The 17,393-nt window shown below is 48.7% G+C and overlaps 1 protein-coding gene across 1 annotated transcript in view; it reads right to left on the bottom strand.

Annotated features, from left to right (window-relative positions):
- Positions 1–17,393, bottom strand: part of LOC131669034 (protein Shroom) — a 66,767-nt gene that overhangs the window by 5,059 nt on the left and 44,315 nt on the right. The window contains exons 5-12 of the mRNA XM_058943598.1: positions 17,193–17,393; positions 16,334–16,936; positions 16,057–16,255; positions 15,568–15,981; positions 14,832–15,136; positions 4,422–4,982; positions 2,772–3,244; positions 1,584–1,740 (exon numbers count right to left, since the gene is read on the bottom strand). The exon at positions 17,193–17,393 is cut by the window's right edge and continues 273 nt beyond it. Of these exons, the coding sequence (XP_058799581.1) occupies positions 1,584–1,740; positions 2,772–3,244; positions 4,422–4,982; positions 14,832–15,136; positions 15,568–15,981; positions 16,057–16,255; positions 16,334–16,936; positions 17,193–17,393 (2,913 nt within the window). The remainder of the gene's footprint in view (positions 1–1,583; positions 1,741–2,771; positions 3,245–4,421; positions 4,983–14,831; positions 15,137–15,567; positions 15,982–16,056; positions 16,256–16,333; positions 16,937–17,192) is intronic.

The following is a 17,393-nucleotide window of genomic DNA, read 5'->3' on the forward strand; positions in this document are numbered from 1 at the left end:
TACCGACGCGCCACCCTCTTTATTATCACATCAGGATCGCTGTATATTTTCGAAAGGCGCTCTTACAGAATTTGCATTTATACGCGCCAACGCGTAGAATTTCGTAACGTCGATAAACTTTTTTGGTCAACTTTGTTACAGCGCGTTACAACATGACAGTCGTCGAGAGTTAATATTTCAATGCGTTTGAGGAAACTTGTTCACTTATGGGGGGATTATTGCAGCGTTAGTCGACATTTTTTACCATATGGCCAATCTCCTGTACGTACGTCGAAATACTTTGAAAAGAAATGATTGTGAAAAAAAATATCGAACGAGAAATTAGTAAATTACTCATACGAAGGATAAGTGTGTTAATAGTGTTAGCTAATGCTCTAATCAATGTATTATCACCTCCAACACCAATCCAAAGGCACAAGTGAAATCCTTACATATTCCTCAAATGTGAAAATAAAAAAATGGGCGAAGACGGACTTGCTCCTATGCGCAGGCTTGTGCGTGCTGCATGAATGGCCGTTTCTAAGCTACTGTGATCCATAAGAAAAGAGAGCTAAAAGCAACAATGGCGCGTTGCGTGTCTGCGCGTGTGTGCGAAGGCGACTCTAGCTCTCTTGACAACATCATTTATGGTTACGCTTGCGTAAGTATTAAAGCCTCCTGCACACGACTTTCTCCTCCGGCAGTCGTTGGCGCTCTCGACGCGGGGGTTAGCGCGCGTGAAAGGTGTATCACGCCGCCGCGCCAAGTACCACGGCCTCCCACCTCCCCCTCCGCCGCCGTCTTTATTATTGCGAATGAAAAAGAATCTGGAGCGTTGTGTGTGTGTCTTTTTGAATCGTCATGCTCGCGATCGAACCTTTCGCTCGTTTCTTGTTTTCTTCTCTTCGTCGAGGGAGTATAACGAGCCGAAGGTCGAGGCGCGAAGTACCAAGTGACTTTTGTCTCGTTCGTATTCGAGGTCCGGCAAGCGAGCGGAGCTTTAGCTTTCGTTTTCCCGGCTTGAAAAATGAAAATTAACATGCATCCGTGTCGCAAACGTTGCGTCTGCCATTCAATTTTATAATCGGTGCATATATGCGCATCACCATATAAACGCGCGTCTGCGCAGCGCGTTCGTAACAACTGTGCACACGCGCGCAAAGTCGGCTGTGCGTTCCACTTGCTTCAATCATGCCGACGACGGACGAGCGAACGAGCGGTCGTAAAGCCGTTTCCTTATATCGTTTTATCGTCGCGACTATACGAATTTTTCGTTTGGCCGCAATCGTCTTCGCAGGCCGTGTAAGGGGAGAAAGAGCTTTTTGCGGAATTTTCGAAAGTTCATTCGGGGGAGTAAAACGCCTCCTCGGCGCGCAGCTTGTAATCTTTCGGCCGCGCGCTCTTTGTTGCCGCGGAATTCCTCGTCCGAGCGTTTTATCGCGCCGAGGAGCTTCCTCGATCATGTACTTTGCAGATGTTTAGCGCCCGCGTCGTAAATGCAACGAGGGATCGCGAGAGCGCGGCGCATTCCTCGCGAGCGCCCGACGCGCTAATCAATCGCGTTTGGCGAGGTTTTCGGATAGTTCGTCGCGCCTCCAACTTACTTCTTGTCGTACTCGGACTCGTTCTCCGAGGCGTCCACCAGCAGCGTCGTCGGATCCTCGATGGACAGCCGTGGTCTTGGCCGTGCTTGCAGCGCCGCCTCAACCCTGAACAAATCGACCACGTAGTCCGTTGACTTTTTGTGCTCCGGCACTGGAACTGCAAGGGAAAACGACAGCACAATGGAATATTGGGAATGCGAAAATCGAGCGCGCGATTGCGCAACGAGCGCCAGGTTGTGCAGCGCCGCGCGACCTGATTTCTAATCTCGTTTGGCAAATTGTGACAGTGGCTTTGTAAGAAAGAATGCTTTATTAAAGGCCTTAAACTTTTATCGCGCGCGAGCGTCGTGCGCGTTCGTGTTCCTTCTCTCTCCGCATTATATCCCTAAAGTCGTAAAACGTCACTATTGGCATTAACAGCTTTATTACGCTTCGAGAGAAAAAATATCACGCGCGTTATTTACGACAGCATCGTGTCGTTCGTTTGATTCGGTATTGTGCGCTTTTTTTTGTTTTGCGGAAGTATCCGTCCCTCGCGATGTTATATAAACAAGATAGATGAATCATACTCAATTAAAACACATAGTCGCGACAAAATCTGCGAACAATGTGTCGCAACCAAAAAGAAGCTCGCGGAAGATCGAGGTCGTCGGACTTCATAATGCCAAGACGTGCCGTTAACCTTCTCGCCCGTACACTCGGTGTATTACATTTTTATAGGTTTGCCGAAGAAGCCACACGTGAAAAAAGGGTCTTTCGCGGCATCGACGTGGCATTATTATTCCTCTCGCGAGATAGATAATTAGCCTGAAAACTTTTTCCAACGAAGGGACAAGAATTCCTTACTTTTTTCGTACTTGGATGAAAAACTAGTCTTGCTCTCTGCCGGCAGCTGAATTATTGGTATGAAAAGTTAATTGAGTCGGATACTGGTTCTCGAGAAATCCCGCAACTGCATCGATCATATCGTTTCATAAGGTTTATGTTTATTTGAAATGAGCGTGATGTATGGCGCAATCGTGGAAAAAAGGGTGGCTAATTTTTCCGACACATAAATCGCGACCGGAGCTAATTAAATCTGCACTTATTTGGCCGCGCGTTGCTCCAAGTTACAACTTCCGCGAATGTTCCAATTAGTTTGTTCGCAAAAATCAGCGCCGATCCAATACGAGCAATAAGCAAACTCACCTAAGATGGGCAAGAGTTTGTCGTTGGGACCCAGCTGATTCGCCAGATCCCGACTGAGTTCCTCGCACTCGATCTCCTCCTGAAGCTTCTTCCTGGGCTTGGCCAGACTCTCGAGTTCCGCGCCCTTCTTCTCTTCCAACTCCTCGGTCTGCGAGGCAACGTCGTTCGTCGTGGCATTGACCCTGAGCATAATTTCGGTACGTTGTATAAAGGTCAGTCCTTCGATCGTCGGCGACGTTCTCGACGGTGGCGAAGTTCGTATCGGGGATGACGGGTTGGACGAGCTAATACTGCTGCTGCTGCTGCTGCTGCTGCTCGTACTTTTGCGATCCCAATTCGAGCCGGTTTGTTCGGTTTGCGCTGGACTCGAGATTTTGCGTTCCGACGGTGACGGTGACGTCGCCGCTGTTCCTGTGGCTGGCGTGCTTGGCGACGGCGTCGATTCTCTAAACTTTGGCGAGATCGAGCTTGGACTGCAAACGATTCCATTTGTCAAGTTTTTCGTTTCTCAATGTTGACGATTATTACGACGATGCGTAATTGTCATGCCAGTGAATGGAGGTTAATAATAGTTGTGTTGCTTTTCATTAGTATGTTACCGATGTTGTGAGCTATTATTAATAGTTGAAGACTATTGCGATGACGCTTTCACTTTGGATAGCTGACCTAAAAACTGATTAGTATTTGGACTTCAAAGCAAATCAGTTCAAGTTTCATTCTTCAAGTGTAATAAGCTGAAGATGAGTTAAACGAATGAAGCTTTCGTTCGTAAAAACCACTAATGTCGTACGGAAAAAACACTTTTTTTCTCGTACAAAATAAAAGCTGACTTCAAAGTGTGAGCTAGATTTCCGAAAAAAGAGGCGTGAAATACAAGTGTCGAAGGAAAGATACAATTTGAAGATTAACATCGCCTATTAAAACGGTTCAGGAACCGACAGAACCGGTTTCTTTTTCTTCCCTCTTCCCCGCGTTCGCGCGACCGTCCGAGAAGGTGTCGACATTCAAAAACACATTTCATTTGGAGCAATAATGCGCGGGGAAAAAGTGTATTTGCTGAACGATTACATGCCGCGCGCTTACTTCACAAGACGAATGTCCGTCGCGCGAGTTACGCGATAATAGACAATATTTGCGCAAAAATAACCAGTGCGATTTCTCGTCAAGTCAACTAGACGTGACCGTCAAAAATCGTGTGTTACTGAATTAATTGCCTTTGAAACCAACCGAATTTTCAATTTTCTTTCAGCGTGACCCCTTCCTTGAAGATTCTATTCATGTGAAATTTCGGATAGTCATCCTCGAAGATAGAATTTCAAGTTTTCTACGAGTCCATTTCATTTTCTTTTCTTTCGAGTCAGAAACATGTCGTTCAGGAAGATTAGGGCAACAATTCATAAGAAAGTAACAAAAGTAAATACCGCACGTGGACTTACATAAAATCTCACTTGTATGCCAATTGAAGAAAAGAAAAGTTTGTAGACCACGTAAAACATATATTAGACAAACGCTGCGATGCGAGATATCTTTTGGAAGCCAGTAATGTGTGTTATCAAAAAATGTTATCGCACAATTGGTAGTGAAGCCAACAAGGCAGAAAGAAAGAAAGATTAAATATCGAGGCAAGAGAATAAAACAAACATGACGAACCTTCGAGCCTCCGCGACGATCCTCTGTTTCTCAGCGACATTCCTCCTATTCAGCAATTCGACATTCTGCGAGGTCATCTCGATCGTCGTGACACCGCTCTCGCGATAAAATTCCTCGACGAACTTCGTCTGGGCAGGTGGCTCGCAGCTGGCGGCTAATTTCCGTCGTTCCCTCTCGAGTTGTCTGTTACGATCGTTCAGCACTTCCACGCTCTGCGGCGACAGCCTCTCGCCGGCTCGTTTCTCACCGATGGCCTCCGTATTGCTGACGTTATGCAGCGATTTCCTCGAGAAATGATCGTCGATTCGATGTCCATTCACATTGCTCAACGCATCGGAACTTTGCGATTTGGACAGCTCGTGGCGATGATGATACCTCGACTGACTGTTGTTATTGTGGTTATTGTTGATGATGAGTGGCGGCGGATTGTGTTGCGTGACTTTGAGGAGCACCGGATCGTCGAGACGTGCATTCGGCGACATTGTGCGCTTGTAGCTGCCTTCGCTGTCCGGTGCTCCACGCTCCCGACGATACGCCAAGTACGAGGCCTTTGATTGGCTCCTGAAATAAAAACAGCAAGGAGCTCATCGAAGTGCGTTTATCGGCCGGTTTATTTACAGTTTTCTGAGTCATTGGATGTGTTGCGGGATTGACGTTTCGTCGAGTGGCTTATTATTGGCGTGATATTTTTCATTAGAAGGCAAGGCTTCGTCGGAAAGATCGCCAGTGGTTTTTTCGAGGGCCGACGGTCGTCCGCATGGGACAAAATTGTCGATCGAGGGATGCGGTCTTTAGTTTTCTCTTGGTACGAGCACCGAAATAAGACGTATGAAAAAGGAGACTGAACGAAGTAGTCAGACGATCGACATTAATGACATGTAATTGATAGCGATAACCTCCGGCGATAAGCAGCAGCAGAAGCAGCTCAACAAAGGAATCGTTTGTCGCGATATTCTCTCTCTCTCTTCCATATATAATTGCGAACATCTGCAGATAGTGCACGCATTGTGCGCGAAGACTCGAAGCGTATGAAATGCATCTCGTTTGAGCGTCGTCACGTAAAACGAGAGAAGAAAAAAAAAGTCCTTCTCTCTCCCGAAATCCGCGAGGCGTGGGACATTCCGTGCACGTACGACGCAGCGAGAAACGCATGCAGTTCCTTTCTTAGTCGCGATGCCTACGCTGAATAATAAAAGACGCGCCTAGTGCGCGTAACGCAGCTGGAAAATTGCTCGAACAGGAAACTTCATTGCCGTACGCGACGGCTTACGAAGGCTTCGGAGGGGGAAGAATTAGTTATCTTTGCGGCCTCGAGCTGATCACTCGCTCACGACAAGTCCTAATTCTTTCACGAGACCTTCGGCTGGCAGCCAAATTTGTCTCCAGTAGTCAGCGCCTTCTCCGCGCTGTCAACGGAGAAGCGAACAAATAGAAACAACACCACCAACGAGTGTGAAAATCGGAGATTGCTCAAGTCACTTCCTCGCGGAGCGGCGCGTGTTCGGTGTACGAAGCTACAGGGGATTCCCATTAACGCCCATTAGGGATGCTTCATGGCGCATGTTCCTGCGCGGTAATACGGCAACGAGAGATTTGTAGAAAACGGCCTCGACCCGATCAATTCGAGCAGTGAAACTCCTCGCAAACGAACAACGGAAAAACAGAAAGAACTAGGTTTATTACCTTCTCGTTGCCCCAAGTAATATTACTAATTGTCGACTCTGCAGACATTTGATACGCGCGAAAATCCAGTCGGTCGTTCTACTTTGACGACAACAATGAACATTTGCAGAAGCAGCAAACGTTTCGAAGCATAAGGCTCGCGAGCTTTTCCTTCTTTCCGGAGGGTTATTCGACTGCTCGACAACGAGTTTTACGCCGTCACGTTCCAAGTACGGAAACGTGCTTCATTTTGTTTCCTTATCCACGTATACCTAAAGGCGCTCTTCAAAATCCCTCCGCGCACACGATTTATAAGCGGACTTCCGCTCTGCACACATATCGGGAGTCGTGTTGTTTTTTTTTCTCGCCGATGTCGGTCGTGAAGGAAAGTTGCGGATCGCGCGCGAGCCAACTTTGTTGTGTCTTTTTGTTCTTTCCTTTGGTTATGCAATAGCGAAGGGCAATTTTCAGTTTCCCGATTGTTTCGTTCGTCCGCTGAAATTCAAGAGGAAAAAAATATAAATGTGGATGTACGGGAGGACTAAAAGAAGCCTGATGGCAAAACAGGTATACGCGAAAAAAACTTTCTTGCATTCATGTCGGAAAAATGTTCAAGGTAACGTGATCGAAATCTTAATTTTATTCAATTTACGTTATTCTTACGCGGAACTGTTTGCGGCTTGTGAGAAAAATAAAAGCAAAAATTAATTCTCTCTTTATATTTTAACATGTGTTTTCGTGTGCCTTTGATTGCTTTAAATTATATAGTCGTGCGATGCGAGTGTATTTTTCCATGCAACGTAAGCTCGTTAACTGTTCCCAAAAGTCTATACGTTGACTTCCACTGAAAAACTAGTATAGTCGTCAATGTATATAAAAGCTCTCGGAAGCTCTTCAAACAGCCCTCCGTCGACAAGTCACTCACCGTCTGCGAACTTGCATAATACATCCGCTACGGTTCGGACTTTGCTCGGACGTACGGAACGAGCGACTTTCTTAGAGCGATAATGTACGCGCGCGCGTGTGACTAAAATAAGGACGCAGCGTGAAATTCGTGAAGAAGAGGAAAAACGTAAAACGACGCGAGGCTAATGCCAAGCGTACGCGCGCGCGCACAGAAGTGAGCCGATCGTGCGAATAACCTGGTTTGTTTTTTTCTTTCTTACTCGAGGAAAAATGCGCGTCGGCGTGGAGGCGTCGATCGATCGATACTTGATCGGGACACGCGTCAAACGCGTTTCTCTCTCTCTCTCTCTCTCTCTCTCTTTTCTTTGCTTTTTTACGAACTTCCGGTGAGCCGAACGTGGGAAAAAAAAGAGTCGCGCGCGGCCCGTATGCCACAGTTTATCACTATCTTACGAGCAGCTGCTTGTAAAGTGGGCAATCAGCGTGTGCCTATTTTGTTCGTTTTACCGTGGCGCCGATTGCGATTCCGTTTTACACGAAGAGGATGGTCGTCCAGCGAGCGATTCGGTGATCCCCGAGGGACGGATGTTTGTCGAGTAATTTCGCGGTGATTAATCTTCCTCGCGAGGGCTTCTTACAGTTCGCGGACTGAGATATTGGACTGATAACCGGAGTATGAATCGCGCGTTGTACATACATGACTTCCGCTTTCTGTGACGGTTTTAATGAGCGAATATGCTTTTTGTTCCACTAGCATCGTTTTCTCTCCCATCTTCAATTGCTTTATCCGTTAAATCTACATAGGCATTGTACACGCTGTCTTGCCTCGAAAAAGTACACTTCTCTATTATTATTAGATTTTTAAGGTGCGAAAGCGTTTGTAAGAAAAATTTAATGTGTTCCCGTAAGTAAATAAAAAAAAAAAACACGCCGCGAGATTACGCGTTCGATTGTACAGGTACAATCGAAACTCGAACGAGATGGCCTATTTTAGCTTTTTCTAGAGCGACAACAACTTTCAATGATCGAAGGCTGTTTGAGAAAATCCAACGAGAGTTGTCGTCGAATTGAGTTTTCTTTCGTTGGGATTGACATTCCGCGAACTTTTTCTTTCCCCATTTTCACTGAGAGCTGAAAACAAAAGCTGACGAACGATAAATCTCCACTCAAACTGATGTTTCTCCTTTGCAAATTGCTTGTCGATACATCAATCGATGATGTACGAGCGCGCGTGAAAATCGAAACTCTCTATCTTTCAAAGTTTGATTGATAAGTCGCAGCCAGATACAATGGCAGTAGTCGGCGATTCTAATTGAATTCGGTGAAAGGAAGCCCGGAACCGATTGGTTTTTCCAAGCTACGGCGAGAGAGGCAAATTAGATTGCACGCCCGCTAAGCCAATTACACGCAGCGATCAAGTTACTCCTGCTATACACGAAGTCGGCTAAGTTTAGACGTCGAAAGACGTCAAAGACTGCCACACATCGGTGCGCGGTATCTTTACATTGTACATCGAGCAGCGGAAATATTAATTGGAAAAATTTTTTGCTACATTCTTTTCTTCTTCTTCTTCTTCTTCTTCTTCTTCTTCTTATTCTTCTTTAACGACGTGCGATTACTAAATTCACCAAGTATTTCTGACGAAGCAAACGCTCAAATAATTGATGATTGAAATAACGCCGCTCGCTTTTTCAACGATGCTTCTTTTCTCTTTTTACGATGCTTTTGCGAAGGGAAGACCTTGAGACGCTGCACCGATGTGCGAAAGCAGCTAACGAAAAATGATCAATTGTTGCTTTTTGAAGTGTGTTATGCGTGTAGCATCGTTTTCTTTCGCCACTCGACGCTTTAATCAAGTGTGCAAACAAAATAGACAGGTGCGCGAAATACCAATTGATTGGAATGGTAGATGTTACGGCTTGAGTTGCAAAGGTTGGAAAAAGATAGTGCTATTATAGGCAGAAAAGCCGTATCTTCGAACAACGCAAAATGGCATCTACGGCAACAAAATGTTTGACGCTGTTGGACAGTAATTCCTCTAAAAAGTCGTCATTGGTCGACGCCATCTATCAAGATCGAGGCGCAGTACTAATTCTAACAGGTTTGCGATGTCCATTAGCACCTCGAGGACCTCGAGCACCTCGAGCACCTCGAGCACCTCCAGCACCTCGAGAGGCTCCTCAAACAAAGCTAGCAATTGTAAACAATAGAGCCATAATCAATATCCAGCGCCGTCGCGCAAAAACACAATCTATACCTAACAGTACAGGCCGATTCTGTTTTTTCCTCTTTAGCCAATTGCTGCGCGCTGTAAAACCTAATGGTCGGGACAAACAAAGGACACGGAAGGCGAAGGAGAAAAGAAGCAAAGTGCGTGTACGCATGTAGCAGATAAGCGGCGAAAAGGGGGAGAGAGGAAAAAAAAGAGTGCGCGGCGGCGCCATTTTTACGGACAATAGCGGTTCGCCAGGATGGAAAACAATTGGACCGTAGTTGTCGATTGTCCACACTGGCCGAGCGTGACGAGCGAGGCAAGAAAGAAGAAGAAGAAAAAGAAGAAGAAGAAGAAGAAGAAGAAGAAGGCACCTTGCTCTCCTTTGTACTTATAACGCTTCTCTCCTTTCATTTTCGAAGCCGCGCGGCCGGCTACTGTTATAATCTCGTTATGGACTTTCGCGCCTCTGCCGATTGTTAATCGATCGCGCGGCCGCCGCGTGGCCAAGCAAAAGCGAGACGAACCTCTTGACGTGGAACTTGTTACTGCCGAACACCATGCTGTTGATACTGGCCAGCAAGTTGTAGGCTCCTAAATTCAGCATCCTAGAAGCGCGCGCGCGCGGACGAGGCACTGTCGCACTGGCTACTCGGTCATCGTGCTCGCGAGGCGCGCGGCGCACTCCGGTTCCCGTCGCGGCGACGCGCGTGCCACTCGAACGCTCGACCGTAACTGGCTTCCAGCCGCGTAGTTGGCTTCGGCGCCGACGACGACAGAGGGAGAGAAAGATGCGCGGGTGGGAGGTGCGCAACGAGGTGTGCAACGCTCTTGTACGCCGACGGAAGGGGGCAGGCACACAAAGACGCGCCACAAGTCAAAGAACCAATACATTTTATTGACCTCGCCAAGCGCGAGTCTATTTGTTTTCTCGCTGTTTATTGCTCTCGCGTCCGCTGCATTTTCGGAGAGAGCTGGAAATACCGAGGCTCCGCCGTCGATGCGCCGCCCGTAGGTTTTCGCCCCCTTTTCACCGACGAATCTCAGCTGGGCCTCGGTTACGCGCGTTTGTTGTTCGCGCACCGCTCCTCGATATAAATATTGCCTATATCCACGCGCGCGCTTCCCAAAATAGATCGCTCGGCGATGCTATTACCGAGCTATTTTTACATTTTCACTTGGAGCGGCGATTTTGTAGCTCGGCTCCGATTTTCGGAATACACCGCTGGCTGCTCGCTGAGCCGGCGACGAGCGACAGCGCCGCTGAAACTTGAAAGGGAGAGCCTCCAATGCCGTCTCCTCTAAGCGGCGAGCAACCGGGAAGACGACGATAAAGAGAGGGCGAGCACGTCCGCAGCCCTCAACTGGCGAAACTGCTTTAGTTAACAAGCGCTTCGAAACGGCGACCTACATAACATAACATAATGTAAATACGAATTCGCGGTTGACATTTTTCGGGGGCGCCCTAAAGCAGCTGCTGCTCGCCGCGTATAAATCGACCGTTTGAGGTTTCGTCCCGCCTTATCATCCCGGCGCGCAAATGCCCCCATGCGCGCGCACGCGCGTGCGGTGAAAAATATCTAGGACGGCGGGCCCGCATGATAGTGCTCGTTTCGCGCGCGAGATATAATTTGAATTTCCACGGTTCCCCTGGGTTCCTCTGGGTTCTAGAGTGCTCGACTCGACTTTTAGGCGTTCGGCGGGGGCTTCGTCGCGTCGGATATGCCGAGTGTGTCCATTGCGATCGGGAGCGGCGAAAACGAAGCTTCGAAGCTCCAGCGGCGGCAGCGCCGCGCGCGTCGATACCTGGCGTGCTCCGAAGACATCTCAATCTTCCGCGAGCGAGCGGACGGGAAAACAAGAAAGAGAAGGAAAAAAAAGAAGCAGCCCGAAAAGAAGAAGGAGCGGCGGCGACAGAGAGAAAGACCGGACGGGAAACGGGCTTTTGTGGTCGCGCGCGACTCTGGCAAATTGTGCGCTCGGCTATTATCTCCTTCGCGGCTTTACCGTTATCCGCGGCGGGCTTCGAAAATTGCGTTCGGAGGAGGAGAGGCTCCTCCTCGCGCGTCTAGACGAGCTCGAGCACATTTGGGTCAACGCGCGTGGGCTGCGCGTGCGCGCGTGACATTGCGCGATCGCGATAAGCGCGCGGGACAATATTTGCCCGTCGCATTCTTTCTCCCGAATGCGCGTTCCCTTGCGCGTCGCTTATCTCGAGGCTCGAGCGGAACGCTTCGCGTCTGCCAGCCTCGAGCGTCCGATCGATTGCCCCGCCGAAATCGTCTCGCGACGTCTCGATTCCGCGTGTTACCGAGAATCTTAATTCCAACGCGAGCCGATCCGCGTCTGGAAACGCACGCATCCTCGACGGCGAAAAGAAAAACGCTAAATCCTTTGCCGCGAGCCAAGGCTACGGTTACGAAATCCAAAAGTTTCGTTGCATCGAGTTATCGGCTGAAGATCGCTGAATTACTTAGCTACCGTGCCGCGCGCGCAAGACAGCGATATGATAGCATAAGCATTCTCCGGACAGAAAGACAGTAAGACACTGGGATAAGATAAAGGAGGAAAAAACGTACGTACGCGTTGGCAAATCGAGATTGGTCTTGCGAGTGCCTTTAATTTGCGAAATGCACTTGGGTTTCACAGTTTCACAAGCGAGCCGGCCGATTTGCCGATTAATTGTCAAAGTTTTCTTGCTCGGCGGGGATCGCGTGGGATCGCCGAGTGCGCCGGGCGCTGCCTCCCCGTCAATGATCAATTTAGCGCGATCCTTCATCGAGTCCCTCGACGCTCGAGGCCTCCCGGAAACAAAGGAAAACGACGAGCGCGCAACGTTGCTCCGGGGCAGGGCTTCGGCGGCCGTCGCTCGCGCGCAAACGAGTTCTGGTCACGACGCGCGGGCAGCGAGGCAAGTGGCCGCGACGGGCGCGCGCGTCGAGAGGAAGCGTCGCGGCGCGACCTCTGTGCCCGCGCCGAATCGGAGCGCGCGACCAATTGACGCCGTCGTCGCGACGGAGAACTAGATCGTCCGAGGATCTTTCGCGGATGCCGCGGCCCCGGCCGGAAATTTCGCGGATGAGAGGGTCCCGTTAGCAGCGCCGCGAAGATATCGGCGCGTTTCCTTCGGGAAGGTCACGCGACGCTCTCCGCTGCTCGGCCAGCCGTATTATAGTGGCACTCCGAGCGAGACCGAAGCCGCCGTACAATGCCCCTGCCGCGCAGCTCGGCTCCTCCGTGCTGCTGCTCGGTCTTCCCGCCTTAGCGGATCTCGGATCTCGGATGACGACTCGGCGGCATCGCCGAGCTTGCGCGTCCGAGCGATCGCAAATCAACGACGGCTGTCGTCTCGTTCTATCGGCCCTGCGGATAACGCGCTCGAAGAGCGCGCAGAGCGCGTCGTGCATTGCCAAGCACACTGGCTTATCGTCGCGGCAATGTCGTCGACTGACAAAGGCTCGCTGCGTCTATTGGAAAATCACGTCCGCGTTCGGAATCCAGTTGCAATATCCTCGGGGGGCCGCTGCGCACCGAGAAGAGCGTGACATTCCCGTACCCGCGAGACAATTGTCTGGACGCGCGCGTCTCGGGTTCGCCGAAAACCTAGCCAGCGAAAACATCGACACCGGCGCGCGTGCAGACAGCATAGTGAAAAGGAAGGCGCGTCGCCAAAGGGAGGACGACGCGGTGCGTCGGCAACCGCGCCTCCAATCAGAGCGAGGAGGAAACAAAAGAAAAAGCTGAAAGATTTATCCGCGCGTACATCCTCCTCCTCCTCCTCCTCCTCTTCCATTCTAACAAGGCGCCACGCGAAACGAAAAGGAAAAACAACGGCGACGACTATTTTTATACGGATTTCACCTTTGACACTCTACTTCGTTGTCGCTCGCTGCTCCGTAAAAACAGAACGTTTGAAACTGTCATATCAAATCGTTTAAGGATTTATTGCCGGAGAATGCAGAGTAAAGAAGAAAACAACGAGAACGCGCAACCTTGCAGTGTGAAATACGAGGCATGTGCACTTTATTATTTTTATGACCGATTATTGAAGAGACTGGCGAATGCTTTTTTCCGCGATAACGATTTATCAAGGTTAACGATGGTATCTCCTGCAAACAATAACAAATTGAAAAAGGGGGACTTTTGTATAAGTGCAAGTGAAAAATTGTCAGTTAGAGTAGAAAGGAAAAGAAAGTAGTGTGTAATGGGTCTCGCAGTTATGCGAGCGCGTGCGTGCTGTACAGCTATCTTCAAAGAACAGAGCAGAGAGAGAGAAAAAAAGGAGCCAGATCATTCGTCAAGATATCCGACGTCTACACCTTCTCTTTATCTTTTTTGACGTGATATATGTAACGACAAGATAAAGACGTACTCCACCTACGTCGATAAAAAGAAAACGGAAAAAAAATGGAACGTCTTCGTGTAAAAGGGCGAGGGAAATTTTGTAATTAATGCAATCTTCGAAATGAATCATCTCCTTTGTCAAGATCGGAAAGGTGACAATTGTATTTTCTTTTCCTTTCAATGCGCAAATGAATGAGACCGATGACAGAACTTTTTTTTTAATTTTATTACTGTACCGATATTAACTTTTTACAGAAAAAATTATCGCTTAGTGAATCACGCGCGCGATTATTCATCAACATCGCGAGGCACAGCGATCATTCTTCTCGAGAGATAATCACCCGCGAAAAATCAAATCGACACGTATCGACAGTTACAGCAAAAAAAGAGATTCGATCGAATTTTTATCGAGAGGGAAAAGAAATTGATGCGCCTCTGCAACGACTTTCTAAAGCCATCCATTCACGAGAAAAAGGCAGCCCACCAACGCGAATTAAAGAAACAAACATCCGCGGTGTCGAAAGCGAAAAGCGTAAATACACAGCGGCGAATCAATCAGAACACGTGCGCGCAGAAAGTAAAAATGGAAGGCGTGCGATCTAATTGAAACGTGAAAACGAAAGTCGAACGGACAGTGTGTCAGATCGATCGATCGTTCTTACTTTTTTTCCTTCCTCTTCCTCGCATATCACACACATGCTCGAGCGTGAGGTATTTAGGGCATTCTCGGTCGATTGTTCAATTTCATCACTGTCTATCTTATATTCTTTACAAAACGAGTTTTTTTTTCCTTTGCGTAAGTAGTGGTTCCATTGATTTGTTATTGCACGCGATTATCACGTCATTTACATGTGTTACAGTTCGGCCAAAGAAAAACAGGCGTGAGAAAGTTATTTGTTGGCTAATGAAAATTGCTTCATAAGTAGACGGCTTTTCAAGTCTGATAAATGATTTCTGTCGTCTGCTTGGCATTTAGGTCGATCATTGAGGAAAAACTAATGCACATCACGTGTGATTAATACGAATGGCTTCCTTTGTATATTAGATATAGACAGTTTAATCAAATATCCGATGAATTTGATAATTTTGGTATTGAGAACCGTTTGTTTTTTGATCGCGCCTGAAGACAAGAATGCGACCGTTTGTTCCTCTCGATGTTCCGGAAACAGCTTGCTCGTCTTCCATTGCTCGCGGAACGTAAACTCTTAAATCTCGATTGAACTTGGAAAGGTGACACGTCGATGCATTTGACTTGCCGGGCGAACTAAAATACACACGGGACTCACCCATGGGCAGCGTGAACAGGCGGCGCGGGCCTCGGCGGCGGCGAGATTCTCTTTCTGGGCGCAAGTGGCGGCGGCGCCTCGCTCGGCTCCGCCGAATACTTGGCCGGCAAGACAAAGTAATTGCGCGCTTGCTGCTGATACTTGTTGCTGAGACGACTGCTGCCGGTGCTCGACGGCGACGTGACGGCGCCGCCCGCTTGAGTGGTTCGAGGTTTTTGACCGCCTAACCACGGCTGATGGCTTTTTGAAGATGAGTCGTCCACTTTCAACGAGTCTTGCCTTTTGATCTTTGGTTCCACCTGCAACTGAAATAACACGAAGCATCGCGCTGCTGAGAGCTGTCGCCACTTCACGAGACAAGTGCAATTTCTACGTAGCAATTATTGCCCGATATGAATAATTTCAGTAGCGTTCGGATCCTCTATTGCCCAGAGAAATTCTTACAGAAATGTAGTTCATTTGCTTTAGTATTTTTTACACTGCGATAAGAATCGAAATTTTCTTAATCGAAATAAAAGATCTAGAACGGCTTACAGTACTACTACTTTTAATCTATTAAAACCACTGATAAGCAACGTTGAAAAAATAGACAGCTGCTTTCGAATAAAGATGATGAGATGAACGGTTGCGCTCTTCTAATGAACAATCTTTAGTCTCTAATTACATCGTGAAATTCAAGTTATTTAGCAACTCCTTCCTCAGCGAAGATGATAAAAACTATAAAAATGCTCTTCACCTCGCGACACGAAATGTTATTGGCGACGGGAACTTGAGGCGCCGGTCTCTGATTTCCAGAGTCACTATACTTCTGAGCGATCAAATCCGGCAACTGATTCGCCAAACCGTAACCAGCTTCAGCGGACCGCCTAACAGCGGCGATCTTCTCGTTCATTAGGTGCTTCTGCGCAGGTGAATATCGCAAACTCGACCTTGCGCCACTCAAAATTCGACTACTCGAAGCAAAGCCATTTTCATTGACAGCTTTTGATTCGGAAATGCTCGCAGGAAGTGGCGTTTTGTATTCGAAGTGAAAACTGTGCTGCTGTTCTTGATTAGGAGACATGGAGTTGGGTTTCGTCGGGGAGGTTCTTGGTGAAGATTCCAGTTGTAGTTTCTTACGGCTCGATCTCCTCGATGGAAAATTTCGATCCTGCAATGACAACGACGTTATGATTAGCGATGTTTTCTTGTCATTTAATTTGAAGCTCAAGTAATGCGGATTCACCTTGATTCTATCGTGAGCGATTTCCTCGAAATACGAGTTGTCGTGTCGTTGCTCAGGTGACGGAAGTCTCGATTCCGCGGACAGTTCCGGTGGCGGAGGTGGCAGTGGGTCGTCAAAGTTCTGCACCTCGATATCCGTGACCGTCGGCGGCGAAGGCGGCGGGAGGTCAGGACTGGGCAACCTGTCGCTGTACGCAGTCCTGCGGACAAACGGACGCCAGTGAGCAAAATCACTTTCCAAGATCGACAAATTAACAAATTAACGCGCGTACGCGTACCTCAGATGTGGCTTCTTCGGCGGCCTTTCGGGCACCCAATCATCGATCGAGATAGCCGGGCCCACGATCACCGGTCCAAGCAAGTCCGTAGACAAGCTGCCACAGCTATTGCTATGCTGATGCCTAGGTGCGGACACCTCGGAAGCACCGTTCGTTGCAATGTTAGCACTCGTCGGTTGCTGCTGGCAAGCTTTATTGACGGCATTCTTTTCTCGCCAAACGCCACTCGCGTAATCCGAAGCGCTGGAGGCTCGCCTGAAAGACACTGGTCTTGGTCGTGGTGGCGGTTGCGGTGGCGGACTGTGTCTTTGCTGCTGCTGCTGCTGCTGCTGCTGCTGCTGCCGTGGCTGCTGCTGTGGCTGTTGCTGTTGGTTTTGAACGAGGTGCGGCTCCGATCTCCAGGATGCTTGATGATGATGACGCTCGTAGAATGACAGCAGGGCTTTCTTTTGAATGGCTTTGAGCGTCGGGTCGGACACCCGGTGACGCTTTTCGGGATCCAAGTACGTGTAACGCATCAACTGTTGATGTTGCTGCTGCTTTTCTAACTCGCTGATACGCTCGGCCACTGACGGCTGAGCTTGTTGCGGACTCGACGGAAGCCTGGGAAATTCATGAAAACGTTCACGACAGTGTCGACATTATCAGTTGAGATGAGAGCGCCGCCCTCAGCTACGACTGCTGAACGACAATCGACTGTTTGACGGTCGACGATGGTTTGCCCGTTGCTTGGCAAATATTACGTCGTTCTCATGCAACGCGCACGAAGAGCGGACAATCCATCGGCAATAATTGATTTGCACATTGAACAAAGCAAAGCTGCAAGCAGCTTGACAACGACAACATAAGAATGACGCACCTCGACGGAGCCGGCGTTTCATCCAATTTGGTCGTGCTAACAGGATAGAGTTTTCTCTGACTTCTCTCCAGATACAGCACACTTTCCGAGTGGTGTCTCTGCGGCGTTTGCACTCTGGCGCTATGGGCGATCAATTGCTTGCTACCGTCCCACTCGTCGTTGGCCAACGCGTGGAAGCTCTTGGACATCGCCGACGGGCGA

The sequence above is a fragment of the Phymastichus coffea genome, unplaced genomic scaffold, assembly GCF_024137745.1.
Source record: "Phymastichus coffea isolate CEN01 unplaced genomic scaffold, Cenicafe_Pcof_1.1 PCOF00086, whole genome shotgun sequence".
NCBI lineage: Eukaryota > Metazoa > Arthropoda > Insecta > Hymenoptera > Eulophidae > Phymastichus > Phymastichus coffea.